The sequence below is a fragment of the Petaurus breviceps genome, unplaced genomic scaffold (assembly GCF_028583685.1).
Source record: "Petaurus breviceps papuanus isolate PSGF00001 unplaced genomic scaffold, PetGlider_PUasm1.0 90823, whole genome shotgun sequence".
Classification (NCBI taxonomy): domain Eukaryota; kingdom Metazoa; phylum Chordata; class Mammalia; order Diprotodontia; family Petauridae; genus Petaurus; species Petaurus breviceps.
This window is the reverse complement of record NW_027187352.1, coordinates 15,842,256-15,864,928: the sequence shown is the minus strand read 5'-3', so window position 1 is coordinate 15,864,928 and position 22,673 is coordinate 15,842,256. Positions and strand designations below refer to the sequence as shown.

General features: G+C 37.8%; 2 protein-coding genes across 3 annotated transcripts in view; one reads left to right on the top strand and one right to left on the bottom strand.

Moving 5' to 3' along the window:
* Nucleotides 1–441: 441 nt before the first annotated feature.
* Nucleotides 442–15,755, top strand: CCDC90B (coiled-coil domain containing 90B). 2 transcript variants are annotated; one of them, XM_069070959.1, is made up of 6 exons: nt 442–545; nt 1,364–1,474; nt 1,568–1,639; nt 1,727–1,780; nt 12,386–12,500; nt 14,823–15,753. In XM_069070959.1, exons 2-6 carry the CDS (start codon nt 1,436–1,438, stop codon nt 14,879–14,881), a joined length of 339 nt encoding a protein of 112 aa, XP_068927060.1. In that variant the 5' UTR covers nt 442–545; nt 1,364–1,435; the 3' UTR covers nt 14,882–15,753. The 2 variants fall into 2 exon arrangements, with proteins under 2 accessions (XP_068927060.1, XP_068927061.1); XM_069070960.1 differs by having other exon boundaries at nt 448–545; nt 1,433–1,474; nt 14,823–15,755.
* Nucleotides 15,756–20,274: 4,519 nt separating this feature from the next.
* The window catches only part of ANKRD42 (ankyrin repeat domain 42), a 100,972-nt gene continuing 98,573 nt past the window's right edge, over nt 20,275–22,673 (bottom strand). Inside the window, exon 14 of the mRNA XM_069070955.1 lies at nt 20,275–21,471. Coding sequence (XP_068927056.1) covers nt 21,382–21,471 — 90 coding nt within the window. The 3' untranslated portion in view covers nt 20,275–21,381. The remainder of the gene's footprint in view (nt 21,472–22,673) is intronic.

The window sequence follows — 22,673 nt, the reverse complement described above, 5'->3', positions numbered from 1 at the left end:
ATTATTATTTTATAGGTAAGCTCAGGTTCAGAAAGTTTAGTGACTTGTATATGGTCAGCTAGTAAGCATCTGAGTAAGGATTCAGATTCAGGGCTTTGGAATCAAAGTTCAGTGCTCTTTACTTTTATTGCCTTTCTCTACTCTGATAAGATTGTACTTAAAGCTAAAGAAATTAATTTCAAAATTTTTCTCTCATACTCTGGTAAAACCTAGCCTTTTTTTTTTTTTCAGTTTCTGGGGAATATTCTTACTTTTGGCAATTTGTTCCCCAAATATACAACAATTTTTATATTTGTTGCTGTTCTTCAGACTAGCAAAACAACATTATGACTTTATTATATGTTGATACATTATTATTATATGTTGATACATTATCTTAATTTCCATGAATACCATATCTAGCATTTCTTAATTCAGTATATGAATACTGTATTATTTCTTAGGAAATTACTGTCCAGCAAATAATGACACATTTGGACTCAATCCGGAAAGATATGGTCATCCTAGAGAAAAGTGAATTTGCAAATCTGAAGGCAGAGAATGAGGTAATATAAGCTTTTAAATAATAACCACATTATACTGAATATATTATATTACAAAATTTTCTGTTTTAAAATGTTTTAACAAGATAAATAGCAAAATTATATTTGATGCTTCACTAGTATTGAAAAGAAAATTTACAAGAATATTTTATAAGAACACCTGAACTGTTATGTTTCATTCATAGTTTTTGAGGAAGTACACACACACACACACATATACAGCGTTGCAATTAATGAAATTGCTCCTGCCCTTTGTACATTTCTTACTAAACCAATATGGAAAAAACCTATCAAGATTCTATTTCAAATTCATTTGAATTTTATGCCTGAGAAATTTTAGTTTTCTATTAATTTTTTCCATCTCTGAAAGAGAAAAAGGATTTCATTTGCTTACCAGTTTGAGAATTTCATTTCAAATAAAAGATAATACAGATTCTGTTTCATTTAAAAGAACATGACAGTGATTTAAAGAGATAAGTGTTGAGATATAAATCTAGCTTTTGAGGAAAATCTAATTTGGGGTTCTAAGAATGAGCTATCTTCAGAAAGCTAGGCCATCTCCAGTTGTCCTGATCTGTACATGGTCACTGTACCCAGATGGCTCCAGTGGAGAAAGTGAGGCTGGTGACTGCACAGCCCTTCCTCACTCAAATCAAAGTCCATTGCAAGTCACGACATCATCTTTCTGACTTCATGTTCCTCTTCGAGAATAAAGAACAAACCATCACTACAATCTTCAGAGAATTTCTATTTTAATCGTGGAGCAAATCTATTGTAGAAATCCACAGATTGCACAGATTTTTAGTAATCTTATGTTTCAGAATTTTTAGGTCAGTTGGAAGACGGTCTTTTGATTACTACTAATATTTAGTGGTCCCTTTTATGCCTAGAAAATGAAAATTCAATTGGACCAACTTAAACAACATCTAGTGGTAAGCATTTCCTTTTTGCCATACAAGAACAAATTCTAAATTCCAAAAGGATCAAGATGTCATTTTTAAATATATTTTTCATTTTCTTTACAGAATGAAATTACCCAAATCAGAGCAAATAATAAATTGGATATAAATCTAGAGAGAAGCAGAGTGACAGATCTGGTAATGTTCATTTAATATTTCTTTCTTAATTACTTGATATTTTTCATTTCTTCAGTTTTTAATCACTTTCTGCCTTAAAATTTTTAGTTTTCATTTCAAGAAAAGAAACTTCTGGAAGCAACCACAGATTTGAGCAAAAGGGTAAGTTAGGATATGTTTCCTTATTAATTATGAGTATAGCTTTCTTGGATCCATTAACTATTTGTTGTTCTCTTCTGGGGTTAGGATTTCTTAAACTTAAACTTAATTATCTGAAACTCTTTGTCCAAAATAGAGCTCATGATCTTTCCTCCAAACCCCCAAAGCATTCAGAGTCCGTCCTAACCTACCCCCCTTTTACTTTTCCAATGTCCATACACCTTACACACCAACATGTACTCTTCAATACAGTGACAGTGGCCTCTTGGCTGTTCTACAAACAGGACCCTCCATCTCTCAGTTCCAGGCATTTTCTCTGGCTGTCCTCCATGTCTGGAACACTCTCCCTCCTCTGCTCTGACTATTCACCTCCATGACTTCGTTTAAGTTCTAATTAAAATTCCACCTTCTACAACCCCTCTTAATTCCAGTACCTTCTCCTTATTATTTCCTATGGATTTTACACATAGCTTGCTTTGTGTCTAATTGTTTGAATGTTGTCTCCCCCATTAGATTGTAAGCTCCTTGAGGGCAGGGACTCTCTTTTGCCTCATTATGTATCTCCAGCACTTAGCACAGAGCCTGGCACATAGTAGGTACGTAATCAATGTTTATTGATTGGTTGATTGGCTGATTTAGCCATTCCCCAAATGATGGACACTTTCCAATTCTTTACCACCACAAAGAAAGCTACTATGAATATTTTTGTACATATGGGTCCTTTTCCTCTTTCTTTGACTTGAGTATATATTTGAACTCAACCTGAACCTTAAGCAAACAAAAGCCCCTATGCATACAAAATACTTTTTTTTTCCTAACTTTGTACTAATGTTTTTTGTTTCTTTTCCCTGTTCTCCATTTGTGTTCTGGCATTTGAGTCTAAAATAAAATTTTGAAAAAAAAAATAAGAAACAAAACCCCTTGCCAGCATTCTTAATAACAATATTTGGGTATTTTTACACTTTTAGGCTATTTTATATTTTTTTCTTTTACCTTTTCATTTTCACTCCTTCAAGAAAAACCTGACTGCCTCTTCCTTGTAATTTATTAGGAGAAAGGTCTCATTTGCCCTTCTGAGTTCTCTTTTCTCAGCTCAGCTTCTTGTTGCATTTAATGACAAAGAGTTGCTACTGATCTGCAAAAAACTTTCTCCCCTTTCCTTCACCTCCCTTTGCAGCAGGAGTACAGACCTGTTTCCTGCGTCATGAAGGAAACTGCTACTAGTAGTCCTTTGTCCTTTTCTCACTCTTCATCTGCCTTGACTTCTCTGTAACTTTTAATATCACTGACTTCTTCTGGTTCTCTTTCCATTTGTCTGATCTTTCCTTCTCATTCTCCTTTGCTGAATCATCACCTGTCTCTTGCCTTAGAGTATTTGTTCCTTGGGGATCTCTTCCCCTCTCCAGGGTTCAACTGTCATCTCTACATAGACAACTCTGAAATCAGTTTGTAACCCTCATCTCTTTCCTGAATACCAGCTATTGCTTTTCAGCTGTCTGCTGTGCAAGGCTGAGTGAGGAGCCACTCCTTCTCTATTCTTTCTGCCCTGCTCAGGCCACGTCTGTAATGTTGTATTGTTCTTGGTGCTATATTTTTAGGAGGACATTGACAATCTGAAGCAAATCCAAGAGTAGTGAACAAGGCTGGCAAGGGGACTGGAGAACATGCCCCTCCCCCCCAAAAGAAAGAGTTCAAAGAACTAGGGATATTATCTTAGAAAAGAACAGACTTATGGGGAAAGAATGAGAGGAGACTTGCAGTTTTCAAGTATGTGAGGGATTAGATTTTTCTGTCTAGCCTGAAAGGGCAAGAATAGGATTAATAGGCAGAAGTGGCAATGAGGCAGATTTAGCATCTTTTTAAGCAGGAAGTTCTTCACAGTTAAGAACTGTCCCCAAACTGAAATGGGCTGCTTCAGGAGGGAGTAAATTTTCCCTTATTGGAGGCTTTCAAGAGAAGGCTAGGGGGCGGAGCCAAGATGGCGGAGTAGAAGCAGGACCTCCCTGCTGCTCCAGTTTCCACCTTCCCCAATCCATGTAAAAAGGGGACTCTAAACAAACTTTGGAGCTGCAGAACCCACAAAATGACACAGAGAAGCTAACCTCCCACCGAGGACAGCCTGGCTGGCCATCACAGCACTCTGGGACCCCAGCCCAGCCCCACCCAGAGGCTTTAGCCCCAGGGCAGGCCTGACCACCCACCAGCTGGAGGGATTCCAGATCAGCGGCAGTTGTGGCTGTTTCCAGATTTATCAACACATAGATGTGAAGGACAAAGTGAGAGGTCAGTGCAGTCTGGACTTTGGGACCCAGTAAGTGGGAGTGTGTGGCTTTTGCCCCTGGGGCGAGAAGCAGCTGAGTTGCCAGCACAGCCAGCCAGCGCCATGTGTCGGCTTCAGCTCCTGGCCTGCAGAGTGTAGGGGAACCGAGCACCAGTCTGAGGGGTAATCGCTCTTGGTTTAACCTGCTTGGATCTGGATTGCAGTCTAGGGTGGAGGTCCTGGGATGTTTGTCCAGCTTGCCAGAGTGTGTGGAGGCTTCATATAGGGCACCCATCTAATACCTCCGGCAACTGAGAAAACCCCAGCATTTGGGACAAAAGCTCCCCTCTCTGGTGGCAGAGTCCTACTGTGGCAAAAAGCCCAGGGGTCAAGTGACTGAGGGGTGACATGACCAGGCAAAGGAAACAAAGCAGACAGAAGATTCTAACATTAGACTCCTATTTTGGGGACAAAAAGGAGCAAAGCATGGAACAGAAGGAGACAGTGAAGTCAGAACTCCTGCACCAAAAGCTTCAAAGGAAAATACCAGCTGATTACAGGCCATAGAGGACCTTAAGAAGCAGATAAGAGAAGTGGAGGAGAAATTGGGAAGAGAAATGAGAACAATGCAAGAAAATTATGAAATGAGAGTCAGCAGCCTGAGGAAAATAACACTTTAAAAAACAGACTGACTCAAATGGCAAAAGAGGCTCAAAAAGGCAATGAGGAGAAGAATGCCTTAAAAAGCTGAATTTGCCAAATGGAAAAAGAATCTCAAAAGTTCAATGAGGAGAATCATTGCTTCAGAATTAGACTGGAGCAAATGGAAGCTAATGACTTTATGAGAAATCAAGATGCTGTTAAACAGATCCAAACAAATGAAAGAAAAGAAGGCAATGTGAAATATCTCATGGGAAAAACCACTGACCTGGAAAATAGATCCAGGAGAGAAAATTTAAAAATTTTTGGACTACCTGAAAGCCGTGATCAAAGTAAGAACCTAGAAATCATCCTCCAGGAAGTTCTCAAAGAAAACTGCCCTGATGTTTTAGAACCAGAGGGCAAAATAGAGGTTGAAAGAATCCACTGATCACGTCCTGAAAAAGATCCCAAAAAGAAAACTCCTAGGAATATTATAGCCAGGTTCCAGAATTCCCAGATTAAGGAGAGAATATTACAAGCAGCCAGGAAGAAACAATTTGAATATTGTGGAAATACAATCAGGATAACCCAGTATCTGGCAGCTTCTACACTAAGGGATCAAAGGGCTTGGAATATGATATTCCGGAGGGCAAAGGAGCTGAGATTAAAACCAAGAGTCACCTACCCAGCAAAACTGAGTATCATGTTTCAGGGGAAAATATGGTCATTCAGTGGAATAGAGGACTTTCAAGCATTCTTGCTGAAAAAACCAGAGTTGAACAGAAAATTTGACGTTCAGATACAAGAAGCAAGAGCAGCATAAGAAGGTTCTGGAGATGATCTCCACAGAAGGTCTATAGGAATTGGATCCATAATGACCTGGGAACCAGGAGTGCAGTCAGGATGGTGCAGCCAGTCAGCTCAGCACGGAAGCCCAGAGAAGCCAGGATTTCTGGGACTCGAGCCCAAGGCTGGCTTTTGGACTTGGCACTAGGGCTGTACTTTATAGGAACTGAGCTAAACTATGAACCTAATCCCTTTCCCCTCCCTAAATACTGAGATTGGTACAAAAAGGGCAGGTGAATTATGCCTCCCATTTCTTGAAAGAGTTTGTATATTTGTTGTTATACTTTTTCAAGTAACTAAAAAAAAAAAGAGAAGGCTAGATGGCCTTGTTAGCCATGTGGTAGAGCATATGAGTTGAATTTTTTAACTGATTCTGTGAAGGGATTTGTCCAGATATATACTAGGTTTTGTGATCCATGTGAGAGTAGTTATTAAGTCTTATTTAATCTTTTAATCTCTCCTATCACATTGCTTTGCATTTAGGAAACACTTATTCATTGACATTAGAAGACACACAGCTGCTTAGTGGCAGAAAAAGACTCAGGTTTCATGACTTCCAATGGAAGATTTGTATCTTTACATCTGCTGATTCAGTACCTTGAGGCAGGGGAAGGACTCTATTACCTAATCTTTGCATTTCCCCCAGCAATTAGCTTGGTAAAATGAACAAAGCTGGCACTTGCCAAATATGTTTCTTGTTCTGCAGTATTTACCAAACATTCTTTTTATAATGTTACTCTCACTTTTCCCAATATTTAGTTTTACCCAGGCTATGCTTTTAATGTACTTTAGCCTTAAAAAATAATTATTTTTTTTCTGTGTCAAAGAGCTTCTTATGTCTTATGATATAATTTATTTTAAAATAGCATAAAGAAACTGAATTAGGTGGCGGCGGCGCGGAGATGCAGCGGACACAGGCCGGGTAGGCGCGGCGGGGGACGCAGGCCGGGACAGCGCGGTGGCACGCGGACGCAGGCTGGGAAGGGGCCTGATCAACTCCGAGGGCAAGTCTTCCCACCAACCACAAGGTCCACTACCAGGCCTATCACCAAAGGGCTGGGACTGGAAAGAGCAAGGTAAGAAGCAAATACAGGGGCCCCTGTACTGGACAGCAAACACTCCTGGGGCTACCACTTCATAGCCCAGAAATCTTAAAAAAAAAAAAGCCCCTTTCAGGACCTCCAAAGACGAGGATGACAGAGTGAACCCCACTTGCTCCAAACCCCCCCTCTGACCCTGAAAATATAGTAACTATTGTCCAGGGCAAAACCCTCTACAGTAAAGGCTTGGGATCCTAGAGGAAGGGCGTGGTTAGGACCCTGCCTCAAAATGGGTAGAAAGCAAAGACAAAGACAAAGACTTTAGAGTCCTACTACCCTCAGAGGGAGGAACCAACCTCAGAGGGAGACAATGTGGACTCCACACCCACAGCTGAAACTTCAACAGGGAATGGATCCCAAGCACAGAAGGCTCTCCTAGATGAGATCAAAAGGAACTTTGAAAGCAAAATGAGAGAGATAGAAGAGAAAATGAATAATTCTCTCAAAATGAAAATAGCAGAATTTGAAAAACATTATAATGAGGAAAACATCTCTCTAAAAAGAAAAGTGTATGATATGGAAAAGGAGCTTCAAAAATTAACCAAGGAAAATGATTTGCTAAAAACCAGAATTAAACAAATGGAAACAAATAACGCTATGAGGAACCAAGAAGTAGCCAAGGAAAACAACAAAAATGAAAAATTAGAAAAAGAGGTAAAATACCTCAAAGAAAAAATAACTGACCTGGAAAACAGATCCAGGAGAGATAATCTGAGAATCATAGGCCTACCAGAAACTTATGATGAAAAAATGAGCCTGGACAACATTCTCCAAGAGCTCGTTAAGGAAAACTGCCCGGAGAAACTTGAACCTGAGGGGAAAATAGAAATCGACAGAATCCACCGGACACCTGCTGTAAGAGATCCCAAACTGAAAAATCCTCAAAATGTTGTGGCCAAACTCCAGAACTACCAGATAGAAGAGAAAATACTTCAAACAGCCAGAAAGAAACAATTCAAATATCGAGGGTCCACAGTGAGGATTGCACAGGATTTGTCAGCCTCCACACTGAAAGATCGGAGGCAATGGAATACAATTTTCAGGAAGGCAAAACAGCTTGGATTACAACCAAGGATCACATACCCAGCGAGACTGAGCATATTCTTCCAGGCAAAGAGATGGTCATTCAATGATATAACAGAGTTCCAGACCTTCTTGATAAAAAAGCCAGAACTCAATGGAAAATTCAAACTCCAATTACGAGAAGCAACAGTGACTTAGAAAGGTAAACAAGGAGAACACACATCATTTTAGAGGGAAAGAGGGGAGGGAGAGGAGCTTTGCATGAGATCTGTTCCTGTCATTCTTGATGCGAAGAAAAAATAACATACCTCATTAAGTATAACAATATCCTACAGGTAGTAGGAGGGGGAAAGGGTTACACAAGGGGGGTGGGAGTGGTTTGTAGAGAGGGAAGTAGTAAGGGGAAAAGGGGAGGAAAAGGGAGGGGGGCCGAAAAGGGAACACTGAGGGAGGCGGTGGTCAAAAGGAAAACTATTAAGGGGGGGAAGGGAGAAGGGAGGAAAAATATGAACATTAACAGGGGCAGGAATAGAATAAGGGGAAAGAAACAGATAACAATCATAACTGTAAATGTGAATGGAATGAACTCTCCTATAAAACGGAGACGGATAGCAGAATGGATTAGAAATCATAATCCTACAATATGCTGTTTACAAGAAACACATCTGAAACAGAGGGATACACACAAGGTAAAGGTAAAAGGTTGGAGTAAAATATATCATGCCTCAGCTAAAGTAAAAAAAGCAGGGGTAGCAATCCTTATCTCAGATAAAGCAAATGCAAAAATTGACCTAATTAAAAGAGATAAGGAAGGAAACTATATCCTGTTAAAAGGAACCATCGAGAATGAAGCAATATCACTACTTAACATATATGCACCAAGTGGTGTAGCTTCCAAATTCCTAGAGGTGAAGGTAAAGGAATCAGAGGAAGAAATAGATAAATCCAACCTCAAAATAAACAAGAAATAAGTTAAGGAGGTGAACAGGATTTTAGAGAGGGTAGGTATGATAGATCTCTGAAGAAAACTGAATGGGATAAAAAGGAATATACTTTCTTCTCAGCGGTTCATGGCACATACTCAAAAATTGACCATGTTCTAGGGCATAAAAACCTCACAATTCTATGCAGTAAGGCAGAAATATTAAACACATCGTTCTCAGATCATGATGCAATAAAAATTATATGCAATAAAGGGCCAGGGAAAAACAGATTAAAAACTAACTGGAAATTAAACAATTTAATCCTAAAGAATGAGTGGGTCAAACAAGAAATTATAGAAACAATCAGTAATTTCATTCAAGAGAATGATAATAATGAGACAACATACCAAAATCTGTGGGATGCATTAAAGGCAGTTCTTAGGGGAAGTTTTTTATCCCTGAGTGCATACGTGATTAAATTAGAGAAAAGGAAGCTCAACGAATTGGGCATGCAATTAAAAAACCTAGAAAAAGAACAAATTCAAAATCCCCAATTAAATACTAAACTAGAAATATTGAAGACTAAAGGAAAGATTAATAAAATCGAAATTAAGAAAACTATTGAACTAATAAATAAAACCAAGAGCTGGTTTTATGAAAAAACCAACAAAATTGATAGACCCTTAGTCAATATGATAAAAAAAAAAGAAAGAAGAAAACCAAATTATGAGTATCAAAAATGAAAAGGGTGAATCTACCTCCAATGAAGAGGAAATCAAAACAATAATTAGGAATTATTTTTCCCAATTGTATGCACATAAATTTGACAATCTTAGGGAAATGGATGAGTATTTAGAAACATACAAGTTGCCCAGATTAACTGAAGAGGAAGTAAATTACTTAAATAATCCCATCTCAGAAAAAGAAATTGAACAAGCCATCAGTCACCTCCCTAGGAAAAAATCTCCAGGGCCAGATGGATTCACTAGTGAATTCTATCAAACATTTAAAGAACAATTGATTCCAATACTCTACAAATTATTTGGGAAAATTAGTGAAGAAGGAGTCCTACCAAATTCTTTTTATGACACAAATAAGGTACTGATACCTAAATCAGGAAGAGATAAAACAGAGAAAGAAAATTATAGACCAATCTCCCTCATGAATATAGATGCAAAAATTCTAAATAAAATACTAGCCAAAAGACTTCAGCAACTTATCTCAAGAATAATACACTTTGATCAGGTAGGATTTATTCCAGGAATGCAAGGATGGTTTAATATTAGGAAAACCATCAGTATAATTGATCATATCAACAATAAAACTAGCAGAAACCACATGATCATCTCAATAGATGCAGAAAAGGCTTTTGACAAAATACAACATCCATTCCTATTAAAAACATTAGAAAGTATAGGAATAAATGGAGCCTTCCTTAAAATAATAGGTAGCATCTATTTAAAGCCATCAGCAAGTATTATATGTAATGGGGGGAAGCTGGAAGCATTTCCCATAAGATCAGGGGTGAAACAAGGGTGTCCACTATCACCCCTCTTATTCAATCTGGTACTAGAAATGTTAGCAGTAGCAATTAGAGAAGAAAAAGAAATCAAAGGAATCAAGTTAGGCAAAGAAGAGACCAAGCTATCACTCTTCGCAGATGATATGATGATATACTTAGAGAATCCTAGAGAATCAAGTAAAAAACTGCTTGAGACAATAAATAAATTTGGCAAAGTTGCAGGATATAAAATAAACCCACATAAATCCTCAGCATTCCTATATATTTCCAATGAAATTCAACAGCAAGAAGTAGAAAGAGAAATCCCATTTAAAGTTACTGTAGACATTATAAAATATTTGGGAATCTACCTTCCAAAACAAACCCAGGACCTGTATGATCAAAACTACAAAACACTTTTCACACAAATAAAGTCAGATCTAACTAATTGGAAAAATATCAATTGCTCATGGCTGGGTCGAGCTAATATAATAAAAATGACAATTTAACCTAAATTAAATTATATATTTAGTGCCATACCAATTAATTTACCAAAAAACTACTTTATAGAGTTAGAAAAAATAGTAACAAAATTCATCTGGAAGAATAAACGGTCCAGAATATCAAGGGAATTAATGAAAAAAAATGCTAGGGAAGGTGGACTAGCTTTACCAGATTTCAATCTGTACTGTAAAGCAGCAGTCATCAAAACTACCTGGTACTGGCTTAGAAATAGAGAAGTGGATCAATGGAATAGATTAGGCACACGAGATTCAGAAGTCAACGACTACAGTAATGTATTGTTTGATAAACCCCCAGACCCTGGTTTTTGGGATAAGAACTCACTATTTGACAAAAACTTCTGGGAAGACTGGAATATAGTATGGCAGAAACTGGACATAGACCATTATCTAACACCATATACCAAAATCAAGTCTAAATGGGTTCATGATCTAGGTATAAAGGTTGATACTGTAAGCAGTCTGCTAAAACAAGGAATAGTTTAACTATCAGACTTGTGGAGAGGGAATGACTTTATAATGAAACAGGAATTAGAGAACATTATAAAATGAATAATTTTGACTACATGAAATTGAAAAGTTTCTGTACAAATAAAGCCAATGTAACCAAGATCAAGAAGGAGGTGGGAAATTGGGAAAGAATCTTTACAACCTATGTCTATGACAAAGGACTCATCTCTAAAATATACAGAGAATTGAGTCAAATTTATAAGAATACAAGTCATTCCCCAATTGATAAATGGTCAAAGGATATGAACAGGCAGTTTTCAGAGAAAGAAATTAAAGCTATCTATAAGCACATGAAGAAATGCTCTAATTCACTATTGATTAGAGAAATGCAAATCAAAACAACTCTGAGGTACCACATCTCACCAGTTAGATTGGCTAAGATGACAAAACAGGAAAATGACAAATGCTGGAGAGGATGTGGGAAAACTGGAACACTAATGCATTGTTGGTGGAGTTGTGAACTTATCCAGCCTTTCTGGAGAGCAATCTGGAATTATGCCCAAAGGGCTATAAATACTTTCATACCCTTTGATCCAGCAATACCACTCCTAGGGTTATATCCCAAAGAGATCATAGAAATGGGAGAAAGACCCATATGTACAAAAATGTTTATAGCAGCTCTTTTTGTTGTGGCAAAGAATTGGAAATTAAGAGGGTGCCCATCAATTGGGGAATGGCTGAACAAGTTGTGGTATATGCATGTTATGGAATACTATTGCGCTATAAGAAACGGGGAGCAAATGGACTTCGTACTTACCTGGAGAGGCTTAAAAGAACTGATGCTGAGTGAGAAGAGTAGAACCAAGAGGAATTTGTACACAATTACAGACACAACGTATGTGTGATGACCAACTGTGATAGACTGGACTCTTCTCAACAATGCAGTGATATAAGTCAATCCCAAAAGACGCATGATGGAGAGAAAAACGTGCATCCAGAGAAAGAACTAGAAAGAACTAAATTTATATCCAGGTGGAAGCAAAATACCTGATCTTTTTCGTTCTCTTATTTGATTTTATGTCCTCTTTACCATTTTTCATTCCAGCTGGTACAATCCATCCTTATAACCTGACCGTTGTATAATGTGAAAGTATTTACAGATCCTATACTTGATAATAAGCTGCCATGGGTGGGGGGGAGGGCAGGGAGGGGGACAAAATGTGAAATTCAAGGAATTGTGGAATTGAATCCTGTAAACTAAAAGGAAATAAACAAATTAATAAATTAAAGTTTAATAAAAAAAAAGAAACTGAATTAATAAAAATTGTGTTTTCTATTTTAGGATACCCATATCAAAAGAGTTATTTCTGAGACTAGTAATAAGCTTGCCATTGAAATTGCTTCCCTAAAAACACTGATGGAGTCAAATAAAATTGAGACAGTTCGTTATCTTGCAGGTGAGTTCTACTTTTGAGGTTTATAAAGTGCTTTTATCACAATAATCCTTTTAAGTGGGTAGCAGATGTATTATTATACCCTTTTTTTAATAGAGGAGGAAACTGAGGCTCAGAGAGGTCAGATGACTTGTTCAGGGCATTTTAGCCCATAAGGGGTGAAACCAGGATTCAACTTCATTCCTGATGCCAAGCCTAGGTTTCATTCTCCATTCAGTTCTTCCTCTATACAAAGCACATAAAGGTCCAGATGTGGCACTTGAGGGGGCACCTTTATGATGCAGAAAATAATCACCAGTGATGTTTACATGGCCTTAACATGCAACAATTCATGTTTAATGCAGCTGGTAGATTCACACTGGCCATTATAGCCCATGTTCAGAAAAGCTAAGTACAGACTCCTCATACATTTCCCTTTTTCAGCAGCTTCTGTAGTTTTTACATTACATATTGCCAACCATATAACTGGCAATATGGAAGATAAAATGACTCCAGTTTCCCACTAGTGTAAAAGACTGCCAGCCTGGACAGGGTTTTTTTCTGGAGAGTTTTTTCCTTGGACAAAAGTTTCTTCCATTGTGACTCTCCCCATAACATTCAGTTAAGAATTGGTTAAGGTAACAGGGTAGAAGCAAAGAGTGATGTTAGTCGAGGGGACATGTGATTTTTAACAACAAATTTGGCAGAGAAGGCAAAGGTGGATTCTTTTAACTTTTGCTATGTGGTGTGACCCTTTTTTTTTTTTTTAAAGAATTACTGCTTGTAAAATCAAAACCCTTTTAAATTTGTTCTCTTCTTCAAGAGAGTTATTTTGTTGCTCTATTCCAAGGATATTGTACATGGCTCACCCTAAGAATTAAAGAGCCCCAAGTGGTGAAGTTAAAAAGTTGTCTGAGTCAAGAGGTAACTTTCTTCTAGAAACAAATGTCATCATAAAGCAAAGGAATGATAGGTACTACTACTTATTCTGATATGCCAATGAACAATGTCATTAGAACATGCATGTTAGGGGGCTATACTTGAGTTCTGAACAAGAATATTTTTCTATGAGAACAGAACTCTACATCTGTGGTGTAGCATAAGCTTTTGACATTTTGGGGGTGATTTGGTGTTTGGATTGTATGACAATTCCATATGAGAGTAATCTGTTTTCACTCCTTGGCATGGCCTCTAAAATATTTTACCTGTCTTACTTTGAGAACTTTGAAGCATAAAAGAACTGAACCACCCTTAAGATATACATTTAAAACATTCATAAATATTTGTGAATTATATGTATATAATTCTTCCACAATTTAGATATTTTCTTTGGGCACCTTTTGCTATCTTCTTTCCTTTTACATAGGAAGATTTGTTTGAAGCAAAGACTCTTTCCTCACCATCCAAATGTTGTCATCCCTCAAGTTGACATGCTTTTTTAAAAGACTCTTAGAGTTAAAGGGTTACATAATCCCTTGGGAATATGCTCTACTCCCTTCCCCTTCCCTTAGGTACTCAAGAGAGTTGTTGCTATGAGTTGTTATGAATGAGTCTTTGAATTTAGTAAGACCAGGAGTTCCAAAGATTGGTGGCAATAGTTGAACAGTAATTCTTTCCACTTATTTGGAGGGCATAATTTAGCAACTTTATTCCTTCTTAACACAGCCCTAAATCATCTTTTTAAAAGCTCATCTACTTAATTCTGAAGAAGAGTTCTTAAAATCTCATTGAGCATATTTGCTTTTATTTAACAATGGTCTCTTAAAAGGCTCTTTTCCTAGCCCATAGAAGATGAGAAACAGCAAATTTAAAAGGAGGTGGGAGGAGTAATTAGAGCAGGCTTTCTTGATAGCCTTCAGACATGAGAGTAATGGTGAAGGAGATGGATAATTCAGATAACCCTAACTGCTGTGTACTATAATGGTAACCTTGCATTACCAAGAAGCTAAGTCAGATTTTATATCCTCTGTTTAAGAAGGAAAGGAAGCTGTACATTTTAGTACAAATATCAGAAACAATCACCCTAAATGACACGTTAACATACCTTGCATTTGCAAAATATTTTATATGTTTCAAAGTGCTTTCCCATAATCTTCTTGTTGAAAGTGAGCACCTCAGAGGTCATCTTATCCAACCTATACTCAGACACAAATCTTCTCAACAACTTGTTGACAGGGATCTGCTGCTCAGATGAGTATGTGGAATATGGATTAGAAGACTGGTTTGCTGACTTCTTGGGTTTTTGTTTCCCATTTATATATAGGATAAAATTGCTTTTGCTGGACCCCTGGAAAAGTGGCCATGACTGCTTTACATCCTGTAGTAATAATTTGTTCTTTTTTACAGCATCTGTTTTTACTTGCCTGGCAATAGCACTGGGATTTTATCGCTTCTGGAAAAAATAGCAGCCTTTCAATATCACTACCAGCAGGAGCAAGGCTGCTTTTTGGTACATTTGAAGATCTTTGCTTTTGTATAATACTCAGGGGACAGATTCATTTTGGCCTGTCTCAGTTCCTGAATAAATCTGTTTGTTTTTATTCCCTGATGCCAAAAAGCTGTCATTCATAACCTAATTGAAGTGTAGTAGAAATGTATTTTGCAGTTTATACTTGCAGGTAGTTTACAGAATTGGATCCATATAGTTTGCTCATTATGTCCTTGATAACCTATCCACTTAGGTAGTTTGGGCCTGGATTCATCTTGGATTGCTCAGTTTTGGCTACATATGAGTAAGCTACTTCCTAAACTTAAGTACTCAGTATATCTATATTCATTTTTCATAATGACTTGATCCTATTGGTAGAGTTTTTGTTTTTAAGAAAAATTCCTATTTTCATGTTTACATATTTAAGTAAAATAAAAGATGATTTTAACTTCACTTATTGAATTTTAAGTCTTAACACTTGAATCTAAGACTTACTCTCTTTGTGACCAAAATTTTTAATTTTTTGTGTAAGGTGACAGGACTAGTAAGTATCTGAGGCTGTATTTGAACTCAAGTCCTCCTGACTCCTGTGCCACCTAGGGCACCCTCCCCATCCTCCCCGATTTGTACTACTTTTAAAAAATGTTTGGGTAATAAAACAGTTTGCCTTTTTTGAAGCCAGCTTTCTATCTAGTACATTAAAAAAGCAAGGTATATTTGTGACTTTAATAGGTCTGCAAAGATGTGTGTGTGTGTGTATAAAATGAATTTTTAGTAATTCTACAATAACTACTTTTTATTTCTTTAATACCATATGTTAATTTTAAGCAGATTGCAAATACTTGTTCTCAGATCAAACCCATGAACTTCAGATTTAAGACCTGAATAAGATGAAAATTTCAAAAATCTTAACCTTCCTTTAACTTTTCACGTTTAGTACAGAATAATACTTTAAGGATTCATTATTTCATTGGTGTGGGAACACCTGAAAAAAGTTTATTGAAACTTGTCTCCATCAATTGTCAGTGATAAACTTAATCAGCTGGTGGCACATAGCATTCTAGAGATGAGCCTCTCTGAAGTTAGTTGCATTGGTCCTCAGTCCCATAACTGAAGCCTGTCCACCTTGGTAGCACCTCAATACTAAGATGCATTTATGTCATTAAGTAGTGGGGTGGAAACTTATATACTTTGCTTTAGCAGTCTGTTATTTTATGTCTGTTATCATTTTTATTAATCTTTCCAATAAACTTAGTGGTCACTTGGTATGTTACTACAACCAAGGAAATCAAGCAGAGAAAAGATCAAACACCTTGCCCCCTTGAGCAGCTGAAAGGGCCATAATAGAAAACTTATGCTTGTTCAGGCACTCTGTGTTATATAACCCTGTTTTGTGGAAGTGTGTTATATAATCCTGTTTTCTACTGTAAAACCTGTTTCTCTGTTTAGTACATGCATGTAAACCACTGTAAAAAAGACAAATGGACAGCTAAGTTTTATCACGGAATTTTGCTAAAAGTGGATTCATTATTAGAAATCACATTTCTGTTCTGAAGTAATTAGAAATTAGCCCATATTTATGCTCAGACTCTAAAGACTCAGCAGATAAAAAATGCCTTGAAGCAACAATGAGGGGAAAATGCCATAATTTCGCATCACCTCCTCTGTACTTCTACATTTTGATTCATTTTATTTCAGGTCTCTTGTTTGAGTTTTAGTGGGCTCTGTGGTTTTTTGTTTTGTGTTTTGGAGGGCAATTGGGGTTAAGTGACTCGCCCAAGGTCACACGGCTAGTTTTTGTGTTAAATGTCTGAGGCCAGATTTGAACTCGGGTCCTCCAGGACCGGTGCTCTATTCACTATGCCACCTAGCTGCCCCGCTTTAATGGGCTTTGAAGAGCCAGGAAGTTTGAAATCAAAAGATATGTAGATTGGAAGGTATTTGCTGTTTGAGAACTAGGAAAAAAGTTAAAAGAAATGTGGTCTCTGGAGATCAATTCCAGTCACAGCTATTATTTACTAGCTTACTTTAGTTAGGCAAGTCACTTAACCTCTGTGACTTGATTTCTTCTTCTGTGAAGTAACACCTGTCCTGCCTACCTCAAATCCTGAGCTATTTAGAAATGGTATCTATGTATTGGAGAAGTAGGAATTAGGTAGGGCATGTCATTTTGAAGTCCAGAAGATCTACCACATCAGGAAATACAAAAAGGATATGTAATCTGTTTTACTCTCTACTGTTTTCCTTCAAGTTTCATTTTAACTTTGAATTACTAAGAATTCATGAAGTTCTGATGGTAGACTGCAAGATTAGTTTATTTTGTAGAGAAACATAAATGTAGTAAGTTTTTGGTATTTTGTAAACTTAAGTCACCACAAGATAGCAATAAGGCTGCTAGAACTCTTCTTTTTTCTGCCTTTTATCTTACGTAGGAAAATGAAAGTAATAGAATTCCTACAAGAAGTTGGAGTTGGCACATTCTTTCATGTCACTGTTATGGGAAAGGGAATTTAAGATCTTGCCCCTAGGCTTAAGTGACTCTGAGAACCTTCCTTGATTTGAAAATATACTCTGCCCCCTAACAGGCTGAATGTGGTCACCTGGAGACTGTGGAAGGAGGCTTGGTTTTCAGGAACGCCCACACCTCAATACTTTGTGATTGGGCAGTGGGTCTAGAGGGCTGTGACATTCTCTGAGCCAGGAGAAGGCTGTATATACCCTGATGGGAGAGTTTGTTTTAGGGCTCACTTTGAGAAGAGTTGTGTGATTTGACCAGATGAAACCCTGGGCAGCCGTTGAGATAATAAGACAATGGGCCTCCCACCTTTCTTTGCAGAGAGGTGGAAACTATGGATGCTGAGTATAGTCAGACTTAGTTAATGGGCTGGTTCACATTTCAGAAATTTTAAAATTTCATCTTGATTCTCTGTTATAAGGGATGGCTCTCTAAGGGAAATGAGAGGGATAGCCTGGGAAATGAAGGTGATATGAAAACAAAAGATAGCAATACAAAAAATTTTAAGGAAATCATAATAGCTTAGAGGATAGAATTCAGGATTTTAAATGACAAGTTGTTCAGTCATTTCAGTGACATCCAACTTTTCATGACCCCATTTGGGTTTTCTTGGCAAAAATGCTAGAGAAGTTTGCCATCCCTTCTCCAGCTCATTTTATGTTACAGATGAGGAACTGAGGCAAACAGGATTAAGCAACTTGCCTAGGGTGGCACAGCTAGTAAATGTCAGAAGCCACTTTTTAACTCAGGAAGATGAGTCTTCCTGACTCCAGGCCCAGCACTCTATCCACTGTGCCACCTAGCTGCCCAGAGAGGAAGACCTGGGTTCAAATCTTGCCTCAAGCATTCAACAGCTATGACTCTGGACAAGTCACAACCTCTCTTGTCTCTTCATTCTTCATCTGAACATGATGGGTTTACATTTACTGACCTCTAAGATCCCTTCTAGTTCTAAAGCTATAATCCCCTAATATTCTAATTATGGAAATGAGGTCACCTAGTAATCTTGAGCAGCCAAAAGAAACCTAGATGGCCTTCATGTGGAAAACTGAGGTGTGCAGCAAAAACCTGGAGGAATTATCATAATAGTAGATAATAGTAGTTGGTGCTATTGCCTACAGGCCTGACATGGAGAAGGAAGACCAACAGTGAGACTGCCAGTGACAGAGAGGAAAAAGATGAGCTACAGATCTCAGGAAGCATGAGAGGAAATCCAATAAGGAAGCCCAGAAAAAACCAATACTATATGGACTTTAGTATTGACCAAAAATTCTCAGGGAGACAGAAAGATAAATATTTGCTAAAATTGTGTAGAAAATAGTGTAGGTCAAAGGAAGCTCTGGGTCACCAGCAAAGCTACTATAATCATCATAAGCAGAGACAAGTAAAGGCTCTTAGTCATCAGAATACAGCCAAATGGAAAGTAAGAACAAAGCATGACATGTTCAGTCAATGTGGGTAATGATGTGGCATGGTTGTAAAGCTAAAGAGAGTGTTTACCTCACCTGTGTTTCCCTCCCTCTCTGACAAAGAACAAAACTAAACTGGAGCACTCAAGTAGCAACATCTCTATGATGCAAGTCCTGGGGGGCCCTCAGACAGTAGGGAATGCTCTAGGGGAATGGCTGGTCTTCAGGCACATAAAAGAAATTCGCTTACCAGTTATCAAGTGTCTGTCCCCCTTACACATTGGCAGCAAAATTCATGAAGGAAGTAGGATACAGGGGACGTGGGGACGTGGGGATGTGAAGGTGTAAAAGCAAGCCCAGCCTGATACTGCACAGGCAATGTGATGAGAGAACCTGTTTGCTGCTGAATAACAGCTGCAGGTGCACTGCTGGCAAAATAAGATGATGAAAAGACCTGTTCATTTTATTATACTCTCCCTTGATTCCCCAGTTGTAATTTGGCTGGAATGCATGGGACACAATAGTCTTTGAAGAACTGAAAATTATTTTCACAGAGGGCAGTGGGGAGATATGTGCTGAATGTGAGCATGGAACAGGAGGGAGACAACAAAGTCAGAACTCTTTCACCAAAAGCTTCTCGATGTGGTAAGCACCATGTCTCCTGTGACTCCCATATTCCCCTTTGAGATGTGCTCTTATAGTGGCTTTTGCACAGGGTGCAGAACCTGCCAGGTCTGAAGAGGGCCTGAGCCTCCTTCAGATGCTGGGGTGACTGCCAAGTGCTAGGTTATTGGTACATAAAACCTTCCATTATACTGTACCTAAATCAAAGAAATGTTTGTGTTCTAGTTACCTATGTGGCTGGGCCTACTGTCCAGTTTAATTCCCTAATTCCCTTCCAGAAATCTTTTATCTTTCCATCTTTCCCTCTATCTTATCTTTATTCCCTCTTCTTTATTTTTATAGTGGTTTCCAATGTCTCCACCACTCTATTATTTCCCAGGCCATCACCACTTCAAAGGCTACACTGTCTTCCCTTCACTATCTCCATCCCTTGGTTAATCAGTTCTAGTCTAGATTCCACTGCAGTCATACCTTACCAAGTCCCAACCTTGGCTTACCTCCACCATCAATCTCCTTCACTCCTATTTACTGGATGCTACTGGATGGAATAGGAATAAAAGTCATAAAATCATGTTGACTGGTTTTCCTACAGATTTGTTACATATTCTTAACTTGTCCCTCACTGCCCCAAGGCAATACTTTTATACCTCCCTAATCAATTTGTTATTCCATTGGAAATGTCTCTTCCAAACATTCTTTTTTATTATTTTTTTTTCATTCTCTCTTCTCAAGCCACCCACAGGATCCACTCGTTAACCCTCTCATCTGAAGATCTCAACTCATAATTCAATGAAAAGATTGAGGCTGTTTGTCAAGAGCTCCTTTTCCTCATTTTCCCCAACATTTCTTCCTTCACCCATCTATTATGAAGAGGTGGTCCTTCTTCCCAAAGCAAACCCTTCTACATGAACCCTTGATTCCACTCCCATCCCATTTTCTTCAGTAGACTGCCTTTTCTCTATCATCCTAACTCTCTTACTAATCTTTAAGCTCTCCTTTCTCCTGAATCCTAAACTGCTTCCTATAAACACATGCAATTCTCCTCCATTGTTAAAAACAAAACCGCATTTGATCTAACTATTCCTGCCAGCTACAGCCCTAAATCTTTTCTCTCTTTCTCTGCTAAACTCTTCAAAAAAGCTAACTTCACTCAATTTCTCCACTTCTCCTTTTACTGTCTTCCAAACCTCCTGCAATCTGGCTTTTTTACTTTATCATTCAGTAAGTCAACAAACTTTAAGTACTTACCATGTGCCAGGCACTGTGCTAAGTACTTGGGATAGAAAGGCAGAAAATAGATCCTGCTCGCAAGGAGTTCATATTCTAATGGGGGAGACACTATGCAAACAATTATGCACACACAAAAGATAAGGTAGGTAGGTAGGTAGACAGACAGATAGAAATTTATATATAGAAATTTGTCCAGAGACATGGCCTTAAATCATATCTCAAGTATTCATTTCTGGATTTAATCACTCCCGGAGCTGAAGTTTATAAATTTGAGTTATTATGATAAATAATTGCATTGTTAATAAAATTATCTACATGATAAAATTCATTAAGGTAAGCTTTTTTTTAAATAAGAAGCATCTATTACAAGGTTACACTAATTCTGTTTAAAGCAGAAACAATCACAAAAACTGGTTTATTTTACATTTTTTGTAAAACCAATTTTATTAACATATATAAATATGTTTCTGAATCTCTGACATTGTCTTAAGAAGATATTTGTAAAGTGTATGGGGGTAGGGAGTGGGGGGAATGACACTATCTAATACTTTAAATTCTCTACAATAGTTCATTTAAATTTTTGCTTTCTGCAATCAAGTAACAACACAGATCTTTGCCCTATGGAGGGATACTAAGCAAAGGGACATGAAAGGGAAAAATCAAAAGGGTCTTTTCATTGAAAGTGGTGTCACTCACTGATTATGACCTTCTCATAAATATCCCTCCAGAGGATGTGATCTTTTTTTTCACTTTTCTCTTATCTTTGTTTGAGTCAGAAGAGTCATCCTCCTATGGACAATGGAAAAGATTTTAAATAAAGTTACTACTTTAGCATAGACTTTAACTCCCCCACCTTTTGCCCCAAAGGAAATATTCCTTCTGTACCAAAAGGAAAAGAAACATCTAATATTTATAGGATCTTTAATAATAATAACATTTATATAGCATTTGCTATGTGCCAGGTACTATGCTAAGTGCTTTACAATTATTATCTCATTTCATCCTCACGACAACCTTGGGAAGTACATGCTATTATGATCCCCTTTTTACTGGTGAGAAAAATGAGGCAGGTGCTATTATTACCCTTTTACAGGTGAGGAAAATGAAACAAACAGGGCTTAAGTGACTTGCCCAGGGTCCCTTCTCACAGTTCCAGGGCAGAAATGAATGCCTCTGGTCATTCACAGACCAGAGCACAGATCAGGAGAGTAGTAAATACCTCTCCTTAGATCATACCACCTTGGAAAAAATGAAAACTTAAGAGTTCCCTAGAAGTATGTCTGAAAAAAGCTGCACAAAACCCCTGAAGCTTGGGACAGTGCACCCTCCACCCTGGAAGCAGAGCCCTACTTTAACAAACAGTTAAAAAGTCAAGTAATAGGCCAGGGAAATGAGCAAACAGTGGGGAAAAAACCTCTTGACTGTAGAAATTTGCTTTGGTGACAGGAAAGATCAAAACACACACTCAGAAGAAGACAACAAAGTCAAAGCTCCTATATCCAAAGCCTCCAAGAAAAATAGGAATTGGTCTCAGGCCATGAAAGAGCTCAAAAAGGACTTTGAAAATCAAATAAGAGAGGTAGAAGAAAAATAAAGGTGATGCAAGGAAATCATGAAAATGAGTCAATAGCTTGGTAAAAAAGGCACAAAAAAAATACTGAAGAAAATAACACCTTAGGAAACAGACCAGGCCGTCTGGTAAGAGGTCCAAAAAGCCAATGTCTTACAAAGCAAAATTAGCCAAATGGAAAGGGAGGTCCAAAGGCTCACTGAAGAAAATAATTTCTTAAAAGTTATAATAAAGTGGAAGCTAATGACTTTATGAGAAATCAAGAAACAATAAAACAAAACCAAGAGAATGAAAAAAAAAAAAGGAAAACAATGTAAAATATTTCAGTGGAGAAACAACTGACCTGGAAAATTGATCCAGGGGAGATACTTTAAAAATAATTGTGTTACCTGAAAATTGTGATCAAAAGAAGAGCCTTGAC

Excerpts from the sequence above, each read along its gene's own strand:
- CCDC90B (XM_069070960.1), top strand. The coding sequence starts at position 465 with ATGACACATTTGGACTCAATCCGGAAAGATATGGTCATCCTAGAGAAA. Across the intron at positions 1,475-1,567 it reads AACTTAAACAACATCTAGTG|AATGAAATTACCCAAATCAG; the intron begins GTAAGCATTTCC and ends TTTTCTTTACAG. Across the intron at positions 1,640-1,726 it reads GAAGCAGAGTGACAGATCTG|TTTTCATTTCAAGAAAAGAA; the intron begins GTAATGTTCATT and ends TAAAATTTTTAG.